The sequence below is a fragment of the Microtus oregoni genome, unplaced genomic scaffold (assembly GCF_018167655.1).
Source record: "Microtus oregoni isolate MIOR12 unplaced genomic scaffold, Mior012 000000F_ref0000247, whole genome shotgun sequence".
NCBI lineage: Eukaryota > Metazoa > Chordata > Mammalia > Rodentia > Cricetidae > Microtus > Microtus oregoni.
In genome coordinates, this window is record NW_024543059.1 from 66159552 (window position 1) to 66182859 (window position 23308).

General features: G+C 37.6%; 1 protein-coding gene across 1 annotated transcript in view; it reads right to left on the reverse strand.

Annotated features, from left to right (window-relative positions):
* Window positions 1-2287: 2287 nt before the first annotated feature.
* The window catches only part of Stpg2 (sperm tail PG-rich repeat containing 2), a 355873-nt gene continuing 334852 nt past the window's right edge, over window positions 2288-23308 (reverse strand). The window contains exon 13 of the mRNA XM_041659514.1: window positions 2288-2407. Within this exon, the coding sequence (XP_041515448.1) occupies window positions 2288-2407 (120 nt within the window). The remainder of the gene's footprint in view (window positions 2408-23308) is intronic.

The following is a 23308-nucleotide window of genomic DNA, read 5'->3' on the forward strand; positions in this document are numbered from 1 at the left end:
TACTGAACTGAACAGAGAATTCTCAACAGAAGATGTTCAAATGGCCAAAAGACACTTAAGGTCATGATCAACCTCCTTAGCAATCAGGGAAATGCAAATCAAAACAACTTTGAGATACCATCTTACACCTGTCAGAATGGGTAAAATCAAAAACACCAATGATAGCCTATGCTGGAGAGGATGTGGAGTAAGGGGCACACTCATCCATTGTAGGTGGGAATGCAAACTTGTGCAACCTCTTTGAAAATCAGTGTGGTGGTTTCTCAGAAAATTGGTAGTCAACCTACCTCAGGACCCAGGAATTCCACTCTTGGCAATATACGCAAGAGATGCCCAATCATACTACAAAAGCATTTGTTCAACTATGTTCATAGCAGCACTATGATGTGGGAGTGATTTCTTATTAATAAAGAAACTGCCTAGGCCCATTTGATAGGCCAACCCTTAGGTAGGCAGAGAAAATAGAACAGAATGCTGGGAGAAAGAAGCTGAATCAGTGAATTGCCATGATTCTCCCACCCGACACAGCAGCAGGTTAAGATCTTTCCTGGTAAGCCGGCTCGTGTTGCTACACAGAATATTAGAAATGGGTTAGATCAATATGTAAGAGCTAGCCAATAGGAGGCTGAAACTAATGGGCCAGGCAATGTTCAAAAGAATACAGTTTCTGTGTAATTATTTCGGGGTAAAGCTAGCCGGGTGGCGGAACGCAGCCCGCCGCTCATCACTACAGCACTATTTATAATAGCCAGAACCTGGAAACAACCTAGGTGCCCCTCAATAGAAGAATGGATAAAGAAAGTGTGGCACATATACACTTTAGAGTTTTATTCAGTGGTAAAAAACAATGGCATCTTTAATTTTGCATGCAAACGGATGGAAATAGAAAACACTTTACTGAGTGAGATAACCCAGACCCAAAAAGATGAATATGGTATGTACTCACTCATAAGTGGATTATAGCCATAAATAAAGGACATTGAGCCTATAATTCATGATCCTAGAGAAGCTAAATAAGAAGGTGAACCCAATGAAAAACATATAGTTATCCTCCTGGATATTGGAAGTAGACAAGATTGTCAGGCAAAAATTGTGAGCACAGGGATGGAGGTGGGGTGGGGGTTAGAGAAGATGGAGAGAGAGAAGGGAGAAGGGGAGGATTGGGGCGAGCTTGAGGGAATGGGATGGTTGAGATGGAGGGTAGATATGGAAGCAGGGAAGTAGCTATCTTAATTAAGAGAGCCATTTTAGGGTTGGCAAGAGACTTGAGTCTACAGGGGTTCCCAGGTGTCCAAGGAGATGTCCCCAGCTTGTTCCTTGGGCAGCAGAGGAGAGGGTGCCTGAACTGGCCTTATCCAATACCACTCTGATGAATATCTTGCATATCACCATAGAACCTTCATCGGGCGATGGATGGAGATAGAGACAGAGACCCACATTGGAGCACTGAACTGAGATCCCAAGGTCCAAATGAAGAGCAGAAGGAGGGAGAACATGGGCAAGGAAGTCAGGACCGCAAAGGATGCGTTCACCCACTGAAAAGGTGGGACTAATCTAATGGGAGCTCACCAAGACCAGCTGGACTGGGACTGAATGAGCACGTGATCAAACCAGACTCTCTAAATGTGGCTGACTGAGAAGTCAACGACAATAGCACTGGGTTTTGATTCTACTGCATGGACTGGCTTTGTGGGAGCCTAGTCTGTCTGGATGCTCACCATCCTAGACCTGGATGGAGGGGGGAGGACCTTGGACTTCCCACAGGGCAGGGAACCCTTACTGCTCTTAGGACTGGAGAGGGAGAGGGAGGGGAGTGGGAAGCAAATGGGAGGAGTAGAGGAGGTAGAAATTTTTAATAAATAAAAAAATAAAAAATAATCTGTCCAGAAATACTCAAGTTGCCATATTATATAATTTCAAAATATTTGGCTAAAGCACAATTTTAATTTATTATAATTTATTAAGAGACAATGTATTTCTTTGAAATGGAAAAGTATGTCAACCAAGTGGCTGCAACTTAATCACATTAAGGTAACTCCCCTGTCTTAACAATAAAACAAGGAAAAGCTATCAAAATCAGATTAGCAGTCAAATGTAGAAGCATGAAGACGATCTTCACTATAATCTGTTAATGATTGCTTGACACCATCACCTAGGTGATCATGGTGAGTGAAGTTAAGGATCTGACTAAGATATCACGCCAGAGTGGAAGGGGGTGACGCACATGCATCTCTATGACCCTGTGGGTCCATTGTACTCACCAGTTAGAATACTGCACTCTATCTCTTCAATGTTTCTGTTTGGCTTTCTGTTCTGGATGAGAGGAATTTTCTCTCTTAGAGGATGAATATGGCAGAGTGACATTGTATGTTCTCTTCAGAACCGAATGTCTTAAAAACGGACTGAGCTGAGGAGAGAAACAGAGCAACTTAGTTTAATTATATCATCTATATACTTTGAAGGATTAGTTTATATAAATGAACAGTGGTCTTGTTAATACAAACTAACTCACTGATGTCATTCATTAATACCCTAAATGTTTAGATTGATATCCAAAGTATTCTTTAACATACAACGACCTTAACTAAACTGTACTTAATATTCTTGACAAAAGTTATATGTAGCTGAGAGAAACCAAACCCTTTGGTAAAACCTACAACTTTCTAATAATGAGTGGGTGCATTAGGACGTGTAAGTTTTATTTTTTTAATATTGTGTTTCCAGTGAAAGCAGATAATAATTTTTCACATATGTTTTCTCCCAACATTTGCCATTCTGACAAATATCTGGTGTTAAAATATACCAATATCATCTTTCCAAGACTATTCTAGTAATGTGAACATGAGATAGCAAAACACAGCCCATTTACCTGACTCAGGCAACAGACCAATGAAAACACTGAGAAGAAAAAGAGTTTGAAACAACTTTACAAGGATCAAAACTAAAATTAAGGCAATATTCATTCACCCACTGTTATCTACATGCCTTTTTGGAGATATCTGCAAGATCAGGATGATGAACTTGTGACTCTGCTTTGGTATTGCTGTAAGTATTAACTGGAGTCAACCGCGTGAGCGAATCAAGCCTAACACACAGTTTGAACACAACCCTTGCGACACTTCCTTCTTATTTACATTTCCTTCCCAGGGGACACACACAGTAGGATGGATAGAGAAGCTGGACTCTGAGGCTAAAAGTTTAAGCCAACAAGTTGAGAGTTCTGCATTCTAGGCTTATAGTTTTCCACTGGGGTCTGAATGTGATAATTAACAACACCCTGCAGTGGCTCTGCTTACTTACTCTAGAGCCGTGGCTCTCAACCTTCCTAATGCTGCAACATTTCAATACTGTTCCTCATGTTGTGGTGACCCCCAACCATAGATTTATTTTCATTGCTACTTCATAACTATAACTTTGCTATTGTTATGTTGTTATGAATTGTAATGTTAATATCTGTGGTTTCCAATGGTCTGAGGAAACCCCTGTGAAAAGGTCCTTAGATTCACAAAGGGGTCACAAACCACAGGTTGAGAACTGCTTCTTTGGAGATTTATTTTCCCCCTCTGTTGGTTCATCTGAAATAAAAGCCTGTGGCATCTTCAAGTTACTTGTTCCCTTGTCTGTTGCTCCCCCTGCCAACTTTACATATAGGAAATACAGGATTAGAGCAATTGTATTATGATTCTTAAAACCATGGATTTGCCACTTATTTGCCAAAACTCTCAGTGTGTGTGTGTGTGTGTGTGTGTGTGTGTGTGTGTAAAATTGGGGACCACAATGGACTAGAAAGAGGAAAGGAGAGTTAATTCAAACCACCTACTGTCTATTCCTTACCAACTTCCAAGCAAATACACTGACTTCAGAAGGTCAAGAGTCTGTCATTATTAGGAAATGATGAAGTGTGGAGGACCATTAAAAACCAAAGGCTGGAATAAAAACATTTTGTGAAGCCCTAAGTTTCCGAGCTGCTAGTTACCCTGCACAATCATAGAAGTAGGTTTCTAATAATCTCATCACAGAGCTGAGATACAAACAGAACTGAATTTGGGCACAAGGAAGTAGAAACAGAGTGGATGTGCAAAGGCTTTATCTACATCAGAAGCAAGAAATGACCAATTTACTAAAGTCACTGTGGCACAGATTCTTTCTATGCCCTTCCTTAAAGGCTCCTCCACTGAAGACTTCTGATGTGGGAGGTCTCTCTTACTAAGAGCTGATGGCACCATACATTAGAGAAAAAGTGAGCTTTATATCACCTAAGATGGAGTGACTCACTCAGCAAACAGTGGTGAATGAATAGAACTGTATCTTAAAGTACCAGAATTTAGCATCATATGACAAAGTTATGATTCAAGCAACAAAAATTGGGTGCATTCAAAAGACACGTGTGTTAAAGTAATAAGTTTTGTATTTATAAAAAATAAATCACTACATATCATCTAGATATTATGTATCTAAATTAAAATATCTAAATGTTTAAAATGTATATTACAAAATCAATAGATTAAAATACTACTGGTTATTATACCTAGGATTTTATTTTAGAAAGTCATTCTGATTATATAAAAAAGGTAACTGAAATTTACCATATTGTTTTAAACAAAAAAATTTATATTATTTCAAAAGTCAAGGGAGAAATTGGCACAATGGTTTTTACCAGGAAATGAAAAGGCTGCCATAATTATTGTACTAAGTTAGAGGACAAGGCTTCCAAACATGCTACAGCTTACATCAAAGAATATGTAGACTCTTAAGGATCTGATACTGTGTGACATCTAAGGATATGTAAGCTCTGGAGGATCTGACACTGTATAACATCTTAGGATATGTAGACTCCAGAGGATCTGATAGTGTGTAACATCTAAGGATAAGTAGACTCCAGCGGATCTGATACTGTGTAACATCTAAGGATGAGTAGACTCTAGAGGATCTGATACTGTGTAACATCTAAGGATGAGTAGACTCTAGAGGATCAGATACTGTGTAACATCTACGGACATGTAGACCATGGAGGATCTGATACTGTGTAACATCAAGTATACGTAGGCTCTGTAGGATTGGATACTGTGTAACATCCAAGGACATGTAGACAGGGAGAATCTAATACTGTGTAAAATCAAGTATATGTAGGCTCTGGAGGATTTTAAGACTCACTAGAAAGAGGCAACAAAGCACTGAAGGGCAGCAGCAGGTTTTTGGAAGATAGCCCACACCAAGGGTCAACTAACCTTTGACAAGGCAGCAAAGCAATACAGTGGAGAAACAACAACAATTGTCAGGGTTACAGGAAGCCAGAGGGAAACATAATTAGTGATTTAACTTTGAGGAAGATGTGATGATGACCAAAGAGACAGCCATTAAGAATTTGACAGTGAGTGACACAAGTGAAGTGGATGGCCACACCTAATCCTAAATTCTAAACCACTAAGAAAATATCAGATTAACAATCCTGTTCTTCCTAAGGCACATGCATATAGAAGAAAGCCTGCTACCCTTACTAGAGACTTCTAGCCATCATTTTATGCCTTAGATAATATTGAACATGAGATAGGCCTTTTGTGTATTTGAGCTTCCTGAAATCATGTGCAGACTGTAACTTTAAGAATGGAAAAGTCTGAAAGTGTCTCCCTGTCGCAAAGAGTAGCCTGATGTTCACCTCAGAGTTTTATATTCTATATCAGATGGCTTGCAAAACTGATTTAAAATTAATCTGAACTAAAAACAATTTATATGTGTTGTTTCATTTAAATGATGTTGAATGTACTTGAATCATGAATTACAGCTGTGGAAAAATCAATGCACAGTTTAAAGCTGTGCTTCTGTCTCAAATGCCTAATGAAATAAATTAGACTATAACTTTCCATTGGTTATAGCGTTCAGTAAACTTATAAATAATATTGTATATATTCACTATGTGCTCTAAAATATATTGCTTAAATCACTTTAGTCATGAAAGGTTATTAGTGCATATTTGTTCAAACGCTTGCTAGGATTAAAAGCATATATTTTCTTCCCCAGAATGACGAATGCCTTCCCAAATCTCAGTAAAAAATACTTTTTTACTTAGATGCAGCACTTTGTTCCTTGTCAGAAAAGAAAATGAGAAGGTAAGGAGCTGTTTGCTTTTGTGGTATATGCATCTTAGAAGATGGAATATTGAAATTATTAGCAAATAGTTTTTAAAAAATCACTGCAAGGAAAGACTAAGATAGAATATCTGTTCCAATGTAAAGGTGATTAAAGGAACATAATGACTAATGTATGATTCTCGATGTAAAATATTAATCAAAGAGTTAGAGAATTAGAATAAGATCTATATTACAGATAATAGCATAGTAACAATGAGAATCCCTAATTTTTATCACTTCTCTGTGGTTTCAGAAGATAATACCTTCCTGGAAAGGAGATAAATTCTGATGTACTTAAAAGTGAAAGATTATGATATATTATAGATCCAATAATGTCATAAAATACAGTATATAAAATGCAGAGCTAATTATGTGTATGAGAGAATAAAAGAGAGAGAAAGGAAGGAAATTTAAAACATTTCATGATAACAATTAAAATATCAACTTTTGGATATGTTTCAAAACAAATGCAACAATGTGTAATCTTATTTTTTTTAATTTTTATTTTATGTGTCTGGGTGATTTCGCTGCACATATGTAAGTGAACCGTATTGTTTCTGGTGCTCTCAGAGGCCAGAAGAGGTGGACTAGGAGCCCCTAGAACTGGAGTTACAACTGGTTTGGGGCCATGATGTGGGTGCAGAGTATTGAAGCTGGAGGTACTCTAAACCCTCAAGCCATCTCTCCAGCCCCATAACATGCAGTGCTACAGTGAAGCTTTCTCTCTAGATTCCCAGTAGCCAGACACTCTGCAGCTTCTGTGCCTAGGATTTGTCTTCCTCGAGAAATGAAAGCTCTGGCCTGGGGCACTGGCTCAGCAGTTAAGAGCACTGGCTATTAGGTTTAGTTCTTTTTTTTTTTTTTTTTTTGCACTTTTTTTTTTTTTTTTTTTTTTTTTTTTTTGGAGACAGGGTTTCTCTGTGGCTTTGGAGCCTGTCCTGGAACTAGCTCTCTAGACCAGGCTGGCCTCGAACTCACAGAGATCCACCTGCCTCTGCCTCCCGAGTGCTGGGATTAAAGGCGTGCGCCACCACCGCCCGGCCTCTTTTTTGCACTTTTTAAAAGTAATATATTTATTATACAAAAAAAAAAAACTCCAAAAAGCTCCAGATCTCGCTGTGTAAAGTGACATGCAGTGATTGGTGTGGTCGCAGGACTTTGGACTACTGTCATAGAGTAGCCATGGCTTCCACAGCTTCGATGAGGTGTAAGGCGAGGCTGTACTGCCCGTGCTTCTCCGGCAGGAGCTCCATTACTTTGTGCACTAGTTTAGCTGTTGTGGAGATTGGCACATCAGTGTTCTGAAGATCCTGGGTGTTCATTGCCTTCAGCCAGGTGCAGAGTTGATGTGCCAATCGCCACAATAGGTTTAGTTCTTAGGGCAAATGTCAAGGAGTAGAATAACTGCTTCATATGGTAGATCTACTTTCAGTTGTTTTTGAGAATTCTCTGCACTCATTTCCAGAGAAGAGGCACCAATTTGTATTCTCACTAACAATGAATGAGGGCCCCTCTTTCTCCACAACTTTTGTTGCCAGTTGTTCTGTTGATCTTGGACATCCTGAGAAAAGTGACATGAAATCTCAAGGTTGTTTTAATTTGTATTTCCTTAGTTGCAAAGGGTAAGGAACACTTCTTGAAGTATTTCTTAGCCATTTTTATTTCTATGTTTGAGAACTCGAGTTAGATCACTAGACCATATTGATTGGGTCATTTGTTCCTTTGACTCTTTGTTTTATGAATTCTTTGAATATTCTGGATAGCAATCCCCTTCCAGATCTAGCTGACAAGATTCTCCCCCATTCAGTTAGTTTCTTCTTCGCTCATCACCTCACATCTCCACCTGATGCAACCACAGAGAGATCTGTTGGGATCTGGCTCCATTCATTCACATTAGGCTTAGGATACAGAGCCTTGTGGTCAAGCATGACATTCTTTCTCAGTTCTTCCCCATACTCATTTTATAAACACACTAAAATTAAGTACTCTATATACCCTGTTTTCAATGATCAATTGCAGACATTTGTCTGTTTCAGCTACAAAAATTGGTGCTGTTGCCCATCAGTGCTCATGTCTGCTAATGCATACACATACACACTTCTGTGATAATATCTGCACACTTAGATTTACAGAACTGACCGACGAGGTTCTGCAGTTATCTAGGAATTTCATTTTGACTACATTTCCCCGGTGTCCTGTGTCTTTTGTCTCCATCCCTGTCCTGTACTTTAGGTATGTTCATGGAAATGAAGTGCTGTGATACTGTCATGAACAGAATGTTTGTGTTTCCCCAAAGTCCACATTTTAAAACCCTGCTCTCCAACACAGTATGAAGGGGTTCAATACATCAGTACTTGCTTTTAGAGGCAGCTTTCATGAAAAGACCAGAGCTCTTCTATGACGGAAAGGTAGGTGGCTAGCTCTCTGCTCTGTGAGGATGAAAAGCCTGGGAACTCCTATGCAAGCTGGAGAGAGCTCCTACCAAAACCCAACCATACTAAAGTCTGATCTCAGCATTCCAGCTTCCAAGAATTTTGGAACACATTTATTTTTGTTTATAAGCCAATCACTCTATATTATTCTGTTATAGCATCCTGAAATTATCACAAGACATATATATGTATATATATTTTTGTTTGTTTGTATGTATAAAATGTGTCTATGGTAGCTGGTGTTAACTGTCAACTTGACAGAATCTAGAATCGCATGGGATAGACCCCTTTGGGAGTCATCATGATTACTGTAATTAAGGCAGGAAGACCTGCCCAATGTTTTTCAGCTTCCATTCCATGGTTTGGATTGTGGACTGTATAAACAAAAAAAGGGAAGTTAGCAGAAACATGGACTCATTATTTTTTTTCTTCTGTAATGCAGACGGAATGTGACCAGCTGCTTCAGGCAATAGCTACCTTGACTTCAACCATAATGAACTTGGCTGTGAGCTACAATAAACCCTTTCCCTCTTAAATTGCTTTTGTTAGGGTGCTTTATCACAGCAACAGCAAAGACTCTTGGAGACATTCTTCTATTTCAGTTTTTCTGGAAGATGCATAGAATTCGTTTTTCATGCTTAGACACACAACACCTCTAGAACTGGTTCTGTTTGTGAACTAAGGTAGCACTTCACTTTTTCCCATACAAAAGGCCAACTGGATGAGTGTTATTTCCTGATGAGACCAACTTTCAACTTCCTTGTAAGACTGTATTTTCATAGAATCTCCATGGTAATATTTGTTAAATACACTCTTCCATTTGTTTACCCCTATGACATTGTCTTATCAAAAGTGGATTTCTAGAAATCTGGGCACTGACTATAATCACACTAGTTGTGCTTTTACGCATGGCTGCTTTGGCTGAAGAGTTCCATGTACAAAAACAAATAAAGTGCAAAACCCATTCTGTGTATATCCCAGTCAGCTATTGGCTCCAATGGCCTCTGCTCCAGATAATGTCTGTGCTCACCAGAATTTTCGTCCTGAGTTCTGTTCTATGAATGGTTTGCTAGCATTAACAAAGCATACTTTGTGGTCTATTATCAAGGTGTCATGCTAGAGTGTTAATTATCCTATTGTTTATATATGGTCATTTTCCTTCATGGTGGCTTGTGATTTGGTTGTGGTTCTTGTCATATCAATCTCACTGATTAGGGATGAAAAATAAGCTCAAATAGAAAACATCAAAAAGAAAAACAAACAATCTCGCCAAAGTGTTTTATCTTTATATGAGTCTAGGATTTTTAAACAATCCTTAAAAATCTACTTATTATTAAATCACAGGGCAATAAATAGGTTATGCATGCCTCTGATTATAACAGGTCTAAGACTTTGAAGCTTCCTGTTAAATACTAACCATATCTAGCCTGCAGCACCAAGGCCATAGGAATTCCTGCCAAGTGCTACAACTTCTGCAAATCTATTTTCCCAATGTGTAGTTGACAGTTGCGAGGACACATCCCCATCACTTGTGTTTACTAATATCTAGTTACTTCCCAAGCACTACTCCGTGACTTCTTTATGGATTTGTTGTTGGAGATGCTTTATATTGTTTTATGGCAATGATCCACAGACCACATGTATGATGCAAAAACTGAATAAAGGCTATTCAATTTAATTCAATTAAATGCATAATTTAGCATTGCTCAAAATGATACTATGTTTACATACTTTTGAATTTAAGAAGTCTGACTCACGGTGGTGGCACACGCCTTTAATCCCAGCACTTAGGAAGGCAGAGGCAGGCAGATCTCTGTGAGTTCGAGATCAGCCTGGTCTACAAGAGCTAGTTCCAGGACTCCAAAACCACAGAGAAATCCTGTCTTGGAAAACCAAAAAAAAAAGTTTGACTCACATTGCTCTATTGTATTTTTCTTCTTACTGCCAACATTTTCTGATCAAGTTCTTGCTAATGTGATTACAACTCAGTATTAACTGATTCTTTGTGTGGGGGGGGCGGTTAGGATAGGGGGTTCAAGACAAGTTAAAGACATGCACCACCATTGCTCATCTTAACTGGTTGGTTTTGAGGAATACAACTTAATTATTGGTGATAGGGTAATTTTACATTGTCTTCCACTCTTCCTGGATAAAGGGTATGCCATCTGAGCTATAACTTACATATTTAGTCACTTCACTGCCTCATAATTTTTGGAGTGGGTGTGGGCACTAAGTCTCCTTTCTCATCACTAAAAATAAGCTGTGTTAGAAGAGTGACTGGCTTATAGCAAGAGATCTTTGATCTCCTACTCAAGTCCATTATCACTATTAGTGTGGGTGAAGGAACACTCCTTGCATGCAATAGTGTGCATGTGGAGGTCAGAGGACAACTTCATGGGGTCATTCTCATCTTCATATTTTACATTTGTTTTGGGGGCCAAACTCAGACTGTCAGGTATTCGTGGCAGGTGCTTTTCCACTGCACTGAGAGCTATCTCACCGTTCCTCTCGGTCATATTTGTTAATAATAATTTTTATAATGTTATTTCTATTTATTTCCAATTGTTAAATGTCATCATTTTCACACATAAGTTTTAACATTTTAAATAGCTACACTGACTAAATTCTTTTGTGGGATTCTTCCCTTTGTAGTCATAGTTAACATATATTACTCATACTTTCCAAGGGCTTAGTAAAATTTTCCAAAATGGATACAAACATAGTAAAAGAAGTTAGAATGGGGCTTCAGACATGGGTCATTGGTTAAGAGAATTCCTGTTCTACAAATGAACCCATATCACATGGCTCACCAGCACCTATTAACTCTAGATTCCAGGGATCCAATACCCTCTGCTATCCCCAAGAACACCTTCCCCCACCCCCAACCCTTCAACCCACCACTTTCCCTCTCTCAGTCACATACTCACACCCACACGAAATTAATAAGCAAAAGGTGGTAGGATAAAATTAAAAGTGTGAAATTAGTTAATATAAGAAACTAAACTGGTGATCACTTTCCGTATATTCTCAGATGTAGTAAATTATGCATTCAAGTAGGAAATGTGATTATCTATAAGTTCAGAAATAACTATAGCATTTGTTAAAGGTATTTGCAGTAGACTTTTTGGTACCAATGCTAGTGTAGTCAAAATTCACAAATGTGTAAAGAAAAAAAATAGTTAACATTTTAGTGACATTTTTTAAAAGTTCATAGCATTCAAACGAAATACTGTAGCTGAGAAGTGGAAAATGACTAAGTTATCTCCAGTACGTTCAAAAGGTCATGAGGACTGCCTACCCACTAAATCCACCCATCTGCCAGAAAGTCAGAACCAGACAGAGCATTGGCATTATTACAGATGGAGAAGATAAGCCAGGTCCATTGATTATATTCAGAACTTAACATGATTATTACTCTTTAGTTTTCATGGCAACCACAAGAGATTTTTTCATTTCTTAAGTTAAAATGTTAAAGGTATAAGGTTTTACTTTAATAGTTTTACTGTCGTAACTATCAAATTCTTATTTTTAAAACCTTAATTATACATTGGCATAATTAAAGGTTTTAATTTCACCTATGGTTTAAAAACTGAAAGCATCATCTTTCAATGCTAATGGCAAAGTACAACAGAATCACCAGATGAACCAAAATAAATTACATGTATAACGGGTTCAAGAATCCATTTTAGATTCGTACAGTATGCATATTATATGAAATAAAAAGTATATTAATAATAAAGTTATTTTTAAAAATCTATTTAAAGGAGACCAGTCTGTTTATATGATTATACTACAGATAGAATTGGAGAAAAATGAAAAAGAAAGTAAATAGGTTAAAAAGTTTAGATTTTTCTTGACTGGGTCAAGAGATATATGCAAACCCTAATGTACTAATGCAAAATAATTAGATTGTGAGTAAGGAACACTGCCAGGGAACACAGATGAAATGCAAGTCATCACATAGTCTGAATGGAAATACGTCTGATAGCCATCAAGACTGCTCTCGAAATTTCTTTAAAGAGGCAATTCAATATACTGCCATGAGCTTGGGTTTTCTAGGAAGCAAGATATCTACCAGGCATTTATGCAGACTGCTATAGACGATAGTCTTTCTAGTCTGGTTAGAAATAGAAAAGATCAAAATATAGGAAATGACCCCAAAGACGCTTGCATTATTTCATAGCATGCCATCTTAAAGGTAGATCCTGTGGCTAAATTATAAACAAACCTATCATGGACTTCACTTAAAACTAACAAAGACTGACAAAATCCTTCTGCCCTAAGAGGAATGTTTATAAGACTCTAAGACATTAGTTGAGGAATAAAATCTTTGTATCAACATTTTCTCAAAATTCATAAAGACTGTGAGACTGGAAAAGTTACCTATTAAGTTTTGAATGTCAATTGTTATAATGCCAAGTTATTTCTTCATATTTCAAAACTTCATGATGAACTAATATGTTTGCTCCTTTGTTATTAATTAATCAGGAGTAGAACTTTTCTCCTCCGAGTCACGAGAGGGAAACCTCCCACTTGTACTTTCTGATGCTATAGCTGATGGCAACTAGAATGTGCATTCCCCACGAGCCCCACTCTTCTGAGGGCTGCAGTCCAAGCGTGGCTCACGCACATCTAAAGTTATGTTTCCTGGGTCTTCGATCATTTTATAAGATAAGATCCTACAGTTCTTAAAAAGTCAGTTTCTGATTATTAGAAACATAGTCTCCAGCCTGCTCGCTTTTCATTTATTTCCCTCCATCTTCTAAGCACTACAGAGAAGCAAATCCATTCTCTCTATAAAGCACACAAAATTCTTTTTAAAAATATTTTCTATATTCAATTGGTTAGAAGCTCAAGAATAAAAATAAATTACAGTGTTTACAATATCACTTTTTTTAATTCGGACTTTAATAAGAACGACTCTTCTAAAACTTGTGCTTGCTATCAGGATGTTCTATGTAGCAATCACTTTATTTTAATGCACTCTCAAATCATAATACAGCAAAACTTTTTGTGGAACAATTTCCTGAATTTTAGAAGCGACTTGGCAGCATCCTTTAGAAGTCAAATTTTTTGTGACCTTTATGGCTTATGAGTAAATTATTTACATTACTATTTTTCAGATATAAACTATTTGATAAGAAATATTCTTTTAATTTAATAATTCAGTTACAATTTAATGGGACTTTGAACTAGGAAAGCAGTTGGATGATGTAAGTGGGGCCTAAGGGGCAATCTTAATAGGAGTTTGGAAGACAGCAGTGTTAAGAGCAATGTGGAGGCCCAGTCCAAAAGCTTTCAGAGCCAATAACTCAGATATGACAAAAATTCTTGTAATATTTTGCCAACTACTGTGGCTGCTTTTAGTCTTTGTCTGATGAATTTGCTTGAAGCTAAATTGAGAGTTTGGGGAATAATTTTGTTGGCAGAGGCAATATCAAGACAGCCTAATATTGACTCTGCTGTATGGCTATTAGTGATCACTTCTATGCAGGTCTAACATGAGAAGTACAAATAGGGCAAAGAGAAATATGAACTGCATAGTACTGGGAGGAAATGAGCCATGGGAAATTTAATGTTGGAGTGGAGGGCTGTGCTGAAAGAGGTAAGGAGAACACGGATGTGAAAGAGGATAACAACCCAGAATGCCATCCACAGAGCAAGACCCTACCCAAGTCATCTGGCAATTAGTGAAAGGAAAATGCCCAAGGAAATTTCTCCACACAGAACAGTATCTACAAAGGAAAGTGTATACAAATGCAATTCAAAGGGAGGGCCAGATTCTACTCCAAGTGGGTAGCCAATTTTGGTAGTGTCCTCCGTGTGGTTCTGGCTAGAGAGTCATGGAGAAAACATGAGCAAAGGGGTTCTGAAGTCTTCCTCCAGGTTTAGAAAAAATCTGAGGACAGATGTGTGGTAGTGAAGTCCCTGCCTTGATGCCCTGAGTGCCCATTGTATGCAGCTTTGAAATAAAATATCTTTGGAGTTTTTCCCCCTGAGCTTATCTTCATGTCTTCCATAATTCTAGATAAACTAAAATACAGCTAAAATATAATATAAAAAAACACAAAAGGTCATTTGACAATGTCAAGATTTTAAATTACTTTTTAAATAATAGGATAAATATACATTAATATTAAAACAACCCATGTCAATTTTATCTCATATTTTTACATCAGACAAGCTAGTCTTCCTAAATTTACTTTCTTACACTTAGTATTGAGTCATGTAGCAAAACTGTCTCTCATTCTTTGAGGGGAATATATTATACATTTCATTTTGAAAATTTTAATCAAAAATGGTATAGAGGCAGATAAATATATTAAGCATCTTGACTTAAAATGTTTAAAATGAATTCTATTTTGAATAAAGCCATTTATTTTTACCAAATATTATAAATTAGTTATTTAAGAAAGAGATATTTAGGCAAAAGTTAAAAAAATAACCAAAACAATTATACACCAAATTTTACTTCCTCAGACTTAAAGTAGATCAAGTTAAAATGGTGCAGTGTTGGAGTAGCAAGATAGTTTAGCAGGTCCAATCTCTTGCTAATGTTCTGAAGCCAATCCTCAGAACTCACATGAGGGAAAGAGAAACCAGAGTGGATACGTTTTTCCCTGACACCCATATGCTGCCGCCTTGGTACACACACATGCATACATACCCACGCCCACACATGCATGTGCGTACACACGCACACACAGACACACACACACATGCATACATACCCACGCCCACACATGCATGTGCATACACACGCACACACAGACACACACACACACAAATAAATTATAGTGTTTTACTGTATTTTGAGCTGTTGGATATCCCTACATCAATGAACAGCTGCAATTCCTAGATGTTTACAACTTTTCCCACAGGTTTTCCTGTGAGGAAAGTTGAGAAAGGAATGTTCACTGTGCTCATATATGTCTTAGACACATTGGATATCAGTTCAAAGTAGAAAACTCAGAGAAGACATTTTATACATAATATATACGTTATAAATATGTTAAAATAATAAAGGCAAAGTTATTGAGTAACTTCAATTTCTGTGTTTACATTATTACCCTGAACATGAAAGCGACACACTTCCAGAAAGATTCCACTTATAGGTATGGAGGGAAGTGTTTCCTATAGCTATATATATTTAAGCAAGGTAACTAAAATAATTTTCATTTTTTTCCTTTAATTTTAACAACTGTAAGTTCTTGCTTAGATCAATACAGAATTTTTACATGGAACAGAATGTCTTTTGTAACTCTAGGCAAACAAAATAGAGCTGCCCAGGGGAAAAATTATCCTGCATGCTTCCCCCAAGACACACGCTGAACTAAGGATTACACTGTAACTTCTTCTCACAAAAGATGGTGATTTGCTTTGCAGTCATCTGCTTCCTGCTGCTGCAAAAAATGTAAGCTTTGTTTCAGAAAAGCTTTAACCTGAGAATTACTGCGTGCTGTGGTCACCACGTGAAATAGACGAATAATCTAGAAGGCAGCCAGAGAACTAGGTTTGGAAAATAAAATGAACTGTTGGGAAGGCACAGCCATGCCCCCTGCGTTCCTGCAGGCGTTGGTACAATTCCACACTTTCTCTCAGGAGTACCCTAAACTTGAAGGAAGTTCCCACAGAGCACAATGTGTCTCCCAGCAGCAGCTGAATCTTGCATCTTATCTAATAACTGCCTGCAAATATACCGTTAGCTGTTGTTTCAACTGTCCTGAGAGCTGAGACTCTCTGTGGGGCATCCATTTGGCCTGCCAAATATTTCTTCACAAGTTGTTTGTTTTTCTGCTATTAAACTTTAGATAGAAGTTCAGGATTTCATGAAAGGGGAAAGCAATATCCATGTTAAGACATATTAAAATATTAAAATAATTTTGCACATCTATCAGCAACATGTGTTGCTAAGGGTCAAGAAAAGAAACAAGGTCACAAAAAAAGAAAAGTAAGCAAAGATTCATGATTAATCCCATCATCTTTTTAAACAGAAGAAGCTTCTGTGATCAATTGCACAAAAAATTCAAGATGAATTGCTTAAGGATTTAAAATGAAAATGAGGAAATAGTCTGTGAATGTTCCTTCTATTTATTCTCTGGTGTGAAGGAAAATTCAAACAGGAAACACCATATGCAGGCAGCATATGTAATTCTGACCACTTGCCAACCTCAATGCATAAAAGCTAGATCACATCAAACTGATAGCAATACTTACCATATCTCCCGTGTTAGTCATTCACTACAGTGTTGGGGCCTAGACACTTAATAACTATAAATTTGAATATCATTAATCACATTATATAAACATAATATATATAGTAATACAAATTTTCCATTTAAAATTACATACAGTAAGAGAAGGCAACACATTTCTGCCCTACCATGTTTTCTTTGTTGTTTTCAAACTTTTAAGAACCTTCATCAGGCGATGAAAGGAGACAGAGACAGAGACCCACACGGGAGCACCGGACAGAAATCTCAAGGTCCAAATCAGGAGCAGAAGGAGATGGAGCACGAGCAAGGAACTCAGGACCACGAGGGGTGCACCCACACACTAAGACAATGGGGATGTTCTATTGGGATCTCACCAAGGCCAGCTTGCCTAGGTCTGAAAAAGCATGGGATAAATCCGGACTAGCTGAACATAGCAGACAATGAGGAATACTGAGAATTCAAGAACAATTGCAGTGGGTTTTTGATCCTACTGCACGTACTGGCTTTGTGGGAGCCTAGGCAGTTTGAATGCTCACCTTACTAGACCTGGATAGAGGTGGGCAGTCCTTGGGCTTCCCACAGGTCAGGGAACCCTGATTGCTCTTCGAGCAGATGAGGGAGGGGGACTTGATCGGGGGAGGGGGAGGGAAATGGGAAGCGGTTGTGGGGACGAGGCAGAAATCCTTAATAAATAAATAAATTAAAAAAAAAAAAGAACCGTATAGCCATAGAAATCTTCCAATGGACATAGCAGCCATACTTCTCAGTTTAAAATTGCCAGCTTAGGGTAAAGGAAATGGCCTGAGTTCCATCTCTGGAATTCACATACTGGAAGGAAAGTACAGACTCTAGCACGTTGCCCTTTGACCTTCATACAATGATATGACTCATGTGCCTCTCCACATATGAATGAACACACACACACACACATGCAAGAACAGAATTTTTAAATATTCAGTTTACACAGCCACACACATTATGGTAAGTTTCTTTCTATGAAGTTAATTTGAAATATCTTACACAGAATACAAAATAATTTCTCAGAAACTACAATTAAAGATTGTTACATTGTTGTTAAAGGTTTTAAAAATAATTGCCAAATTCTGTAATAATACTTAGTTTTCTATATCATATGACTCTGCCCTTTTATAACTTTCTGAGAGGAGTGTGGTATAGTTTATCAGATAAACGTGTTTGATTTTCACACTTATGAGAACCACACAGCTCAGCAAGTTGACACTGTAAATCCATCCAGGATTCTCATACTCATGGAGCTGGTCTCTTGATTCCTAGACTTCTCATTATTTATTCGATTTAGTGTTGTTGTTGCAACTTCGATGCTCTACTGACAGGAGGGCCGAATACATTTTAATGGACTAAGAGTGAGTTCCCAGCTAGTGTACGCAGGAAGTCTGGCAAGAAGCTACCGCTGCACATCTGCCTTAATGGGACCTATGAAAACCAGGATTCAGGAGCGCCTTCCTTTCCTGAAGAGAGGTTATGTGACCAGCGTGTGTGTGTGTGTGTGTGTGTGTGTGTGTGTGTGTGTACTTAAAATGAAGCAATCCGGTGAGCAGTAACCTAGTCATGGGCATCTATTGTAAGTGAGTCAGTTAATTAACAACCTAGTTTGATTTCTAAAGGAAACCCTCCTGGGAACATTTACATATGAGAGAAGGTTCTCTGGAATCAGAGTGTTCCTTGAGTAGCGAAAGTATTTTTACTGATGCATCTCCTTTCCATGTATGACTTAAACATAGCTTAATATAAGTCATGTTTTTGTTTGCTTATTTGTTTATTTTTTTAGTTTTTATTCAGTGTTTATGTAATATTACTAAGGCAGAGGCTAAGTCAACCCTCCTCACAAACATCTCCCTTAGAATTTGGAAAACTGATATTTTTTTATTATATGAAATGGTGTGTTATTTGAAATTTAACAGTTAGCATGCTTGTATTCATTGTAAAGACGGTTATGAGTCATGAAGCAAGTCTGTTCACAGTTAAACAAAATAAATGCATACTCACACAGCTTAGAAGTAAAAGCAATATTCAAGATCTACAACTCTTAAGATCTTTAATCTTAAGAGAAGTCATGAGCTTAAAACTTGTAATTAATCAACACACATTTTCACTGAACCATGAAACAGAACTATACTGATGGCACAGATTATTGGTGTAATAAATATTAAATGTTAAAAATTATTCAATTAATGCACTTCTTACAAGGATGAGATGAAGGCATGACTAAAAAATGCTTCCCTCAATATTTAACAAAATACAAAGACAGTAATTTTTTTTAAAGGAATGACGGAGTTTTGCAATGGACTCACACTGTGAAACAGCCCCAGTGCAGAGCTCAGACAAGAAACGCAACATCTAAGACAAGAAAACAGGCATGGAGGTCATATTTGACCCATTCCTTGTCCTGAAAAGATACTATTTACATACAAATTAGGAAAGTAGATCCTGACATTTTCATTAAGAAATATCTTAAGATATTTCACATGTAGTATTAAGAGTGATATAATTTTCCTGGGTTTGTACAATACATCAATATTTTCAGTTATTCACAGTTACACATTTTCCTTATATTTTGATATTTCTTTAAAAAGTATATTATAATTTACATTTATAGTAAGCAATATTAACTTCAACTTTATTGCTACATATAACTGAAACTGGTCTATATTCTACTGAAGATTCAAGTTTTCACCTCGAATTATACTGCTGCATTGAAATAAACTGAAGAATTTCAGGCTTGGAAAGAACATGGTACAAAAAAAACAATAATACTGGTATTATTGTGAGAACAACTTAAATTACACCCATGGGAAATAATATGAGAAAAATACTCTAAGTTTTATTTAAAATTATAAGTTATTTTATTCTAAATAACCAACATACATACATACATACATACATACATATCTTTGGTAAACTTCATGCTTCCTAACATCATAATGTCTGAATGTTCTATTTTATATACTTATACTGAAATTTTAAGAGAGGGAAATCCATAGTCTCTATCACTTATACTATTGCAAATTAATAATGTAATTGATTATATGGAATTCCCTGTGAGATTTTAAAAATGTACATAACTAAAAATAAATGCTTTTGCTAGTAGCTTCAAGTATCAGCATGGTTTTCTTCTTGCTGAATGGCTCTTAAGTCCAATCAGAGACTGTCTGTTACCTTCAAGATATTCACGTGACCACTGAACCCTAAGAATTGTCATGTCAGCCTTGCTGGTCAGTTTTGTGGTTGTCATGGTTGGGTAGGTCTGCTGGCTGCTTCCATCTTTTGGAAGCTTGCTCGGCATCTGTAATCATATAAGCTAGTCCTCAAGGAGGAGCCTTTCACATCAATTCCAGCTCAAGGCTGAGATTCAACCTCTGGGCTCTGTTTTTGAAGGGCACTGTGTCATTGGCAATAGGAGCTTACCCTACACCTCTGGGTGGGGAGCTACCAAGAGCAATAGCAATATTTTTCAATGTTTTGAGAGTCTCTTGGAAAACCCTGACCAACAACTCCAAGAGGATTTCCCGGCCTGGTTCTAGGGTTTTAACTAGCTGCTTTCCTACCCCACGATTTACCTTCCTTAGGCCTAGGTAGGAGGTTCAGCCACAAAATACCCCTTACATAGTAAAGCAAAGATTCCTAAAGATATTAAATGAAATGATGCTAAAAATGTATGAAAAATTATTTTTAAAAAATATAAATTTCTGGGGTTAGTGTTTGATTTTTTTTTCACAATAAACTGTATCACCACAGCACATCACATATTTCACTGAAGATAACCAGAAAAAAAAAAACAGATCAGAGAATAAAGATCTGGAAAAGCAGCAAGCTCTATTGGAGGCAATATCCAACCACATGTACCAAACATGAACTTTACATTATCCAGTTTCTCCATCTCAAAGTATTTGCTTTTTCATGTAAAATGTTAAGAAGCCAACAGAAGATGCTGCCAAGATCCAGAGAGTCACATCACTTTCTGCAGCCTCTCAAAGATAAAGGATCGGAAACAATGAAAGGTGAGCATAGAGCTGAAGAAGGACTCACTGGTTAAGAGCACACGGCCCCAGTTCAGTTCCCAGCATCCACATCAGCTGACTCACAACCACCTATAACACCAGCCTTCTCCATCTCCATCATAACTGCTTGAAACCAGATGGAAGCAAGCGAAAACAGGAAGAGCAACTATTCTTGAGTGGCTTTGTGAGTAGCAAAATAGTAGCTGACATCCTGATGTGAGCACTGGAAGCAAAGGCAACCAGAAGGAAGAAAGGAAGCAGAAGCAAAACTTGAAAGCTGAATTCTGCACACAGGTTAGAGATCCTTCCCATTGGAAGTCAGAACAAGAGCAATTCAAGGCAAACAAAAATTGACAAAAATCGGTGCAGTAGGTCAAATGAAAAACTAAAAGGAATTCTTTAGGCAGAAGAAAAAAACGCGTTGCTTATCACATAGATAAATGTAACTCACATACAATGAGCTTTAATGTGATGATTACCGTACAAAGTCATAGTAGTATATATGGTACTCAGAATGTCCAATGAAACAAAATACATCACACAGGACCATAGTTATTTATCCTCAGAATTATGTAGGACATATGAGAAATAAATACCTAGTAGCTGCTGAAGAGTTGGCACAGTAGATGAAATTGTATGCAAGCAGCATCCAGAAGAATCTAAGTTCAGATCTGCGGCACCCACAAACGTGCAGAATGGGGGCCTGTGTCTGTAAGGTCAGCAGTAGAGGATGAGATACAGAAACGGGAACTTCATGTTCAGTAAGAGACCCTGTCTCAAAAATTAAGGTGGAGAGTAATCTAGGAAGAGTTCCACCTTTGGTATCTGGCTTCTACGGCATATGCACAGATGAACACGTATAAGCACATGTATATACATACATGCACAACATACACACACACCTCACAACAAAAATCAATCTGCTGTCACACAATGCAAAATATTTCTTTTTGTTTTCTATTTCATTCACTTAATAAATTTGCTTAGAACTTATAATAAGTTATAAAAATAAGTGGGATTTATTGTCTTTTGAACAAATTTTACAGTACATTATGAAAATATTAAATACAAGTCAGTATTTTGGGCTAAATTTATTAGAATAAAATAATCATCTCACAAACTCTGTGTCTACACTACTTCACAGGAGAGGCATGGGATTTAATGTTCTGTGGGGAATCGGCACTGTGTTGTCGCCCATCCTTCTCACCAAGGGCACCTGTCACAGTTTTATGCTCTTCATTTCCTTCCTGAGTCTGCATACTGCACCTCTGAACTTACTGTAATTAGATTGCTGCTTTCCTGTTGTGCACTTGAGCCCTGTAATGTGTAACCATGTACCTCAGAGGAACACTCAAGCATTATAGAATAATCTGTACTGTAATGCATGATTCTTAGGACCATGTAAGTCCATAGGCTTATTGCATTTCTCGTCCTCTTAAATTCCTGAGTCTACATACAGCTCTTTCTTTTCCAAAAATGTTAAGACGTTGGTGGTGTTGTAGTGCTAAGAAAGGTAAGAGCCAGAAGGGGGATCTATTTTCACTGAAACAGCACTTCAACTGCACAGCACAGAGGCACAATGAACTCCCAAGGGATGAGACTTGCACAAGATCAAGCCATCCAAAATCTCAGCATGGATGTAAAGTGGCTCATGAAGTCCTACCTGAGGCTGGATGATGGCAATTGATGACTACGGGGGCCAGAGGGAGTCGGTTTTTTTCATGGATGTGGCTATCTATGCTCCTATGTCCATGTACATACATGCAGCACTAAGTATATTCAGTAGGTATTAAATTAAATTTAAAAAGATATGACATTAATTTCAGAAGGAAAAATAGTGGGAGAATAGGAGAGAAATTAAAGGGGAAGTAAAGGGGAATGGATTTGATCAAAACACTTTACATGAATGTCTAAATAATTAAAATCATTGTGTGGAACAGAGTGACAAATATCAATGCATCAATGGAATCTGCAAACACAGGTCTTTAAGATGGTGTTAGGGCTACTGGTAAAGGCTGTGTGATGGTGTGTTTGATGGGTGTTTGTGTGTGTGTGTGTGTGTGTGTGTGTGTGTGTGTGTGTAAGATTGTGTCTGTGAGTGTGCATGTTAAACCATGAAAAGGAAGTGTTACGGGGATTAGAAGGAAAAATTAATGATACAAACTCTTAATGCTTTCTACAGAAGGAAAATGTAAATAAATATGAATCATTTTTCACTAACTTCATAATGGCTCCCTCTATCAAGATATCACTTTCCTTGTTCTCTCTCTCTGTTCTTCCCACAACTCGACCATCCCATTCCCTCAAGTTCTCTAAGTAATAGTGGAGAGGGTACCTGAACTGTCTTGCCCTGTAATCAGACTGATGACTAATTGTCATCATAGGACCTTCATCCAGTAACTAATGGTAGCAGGTACAGAGCTAAGCACTGGGCATCCTGGAGTCCAGGCAAAGAGAGGGAAGAGCGTTAATATGAGCAAAGGCTTCAAGACCAT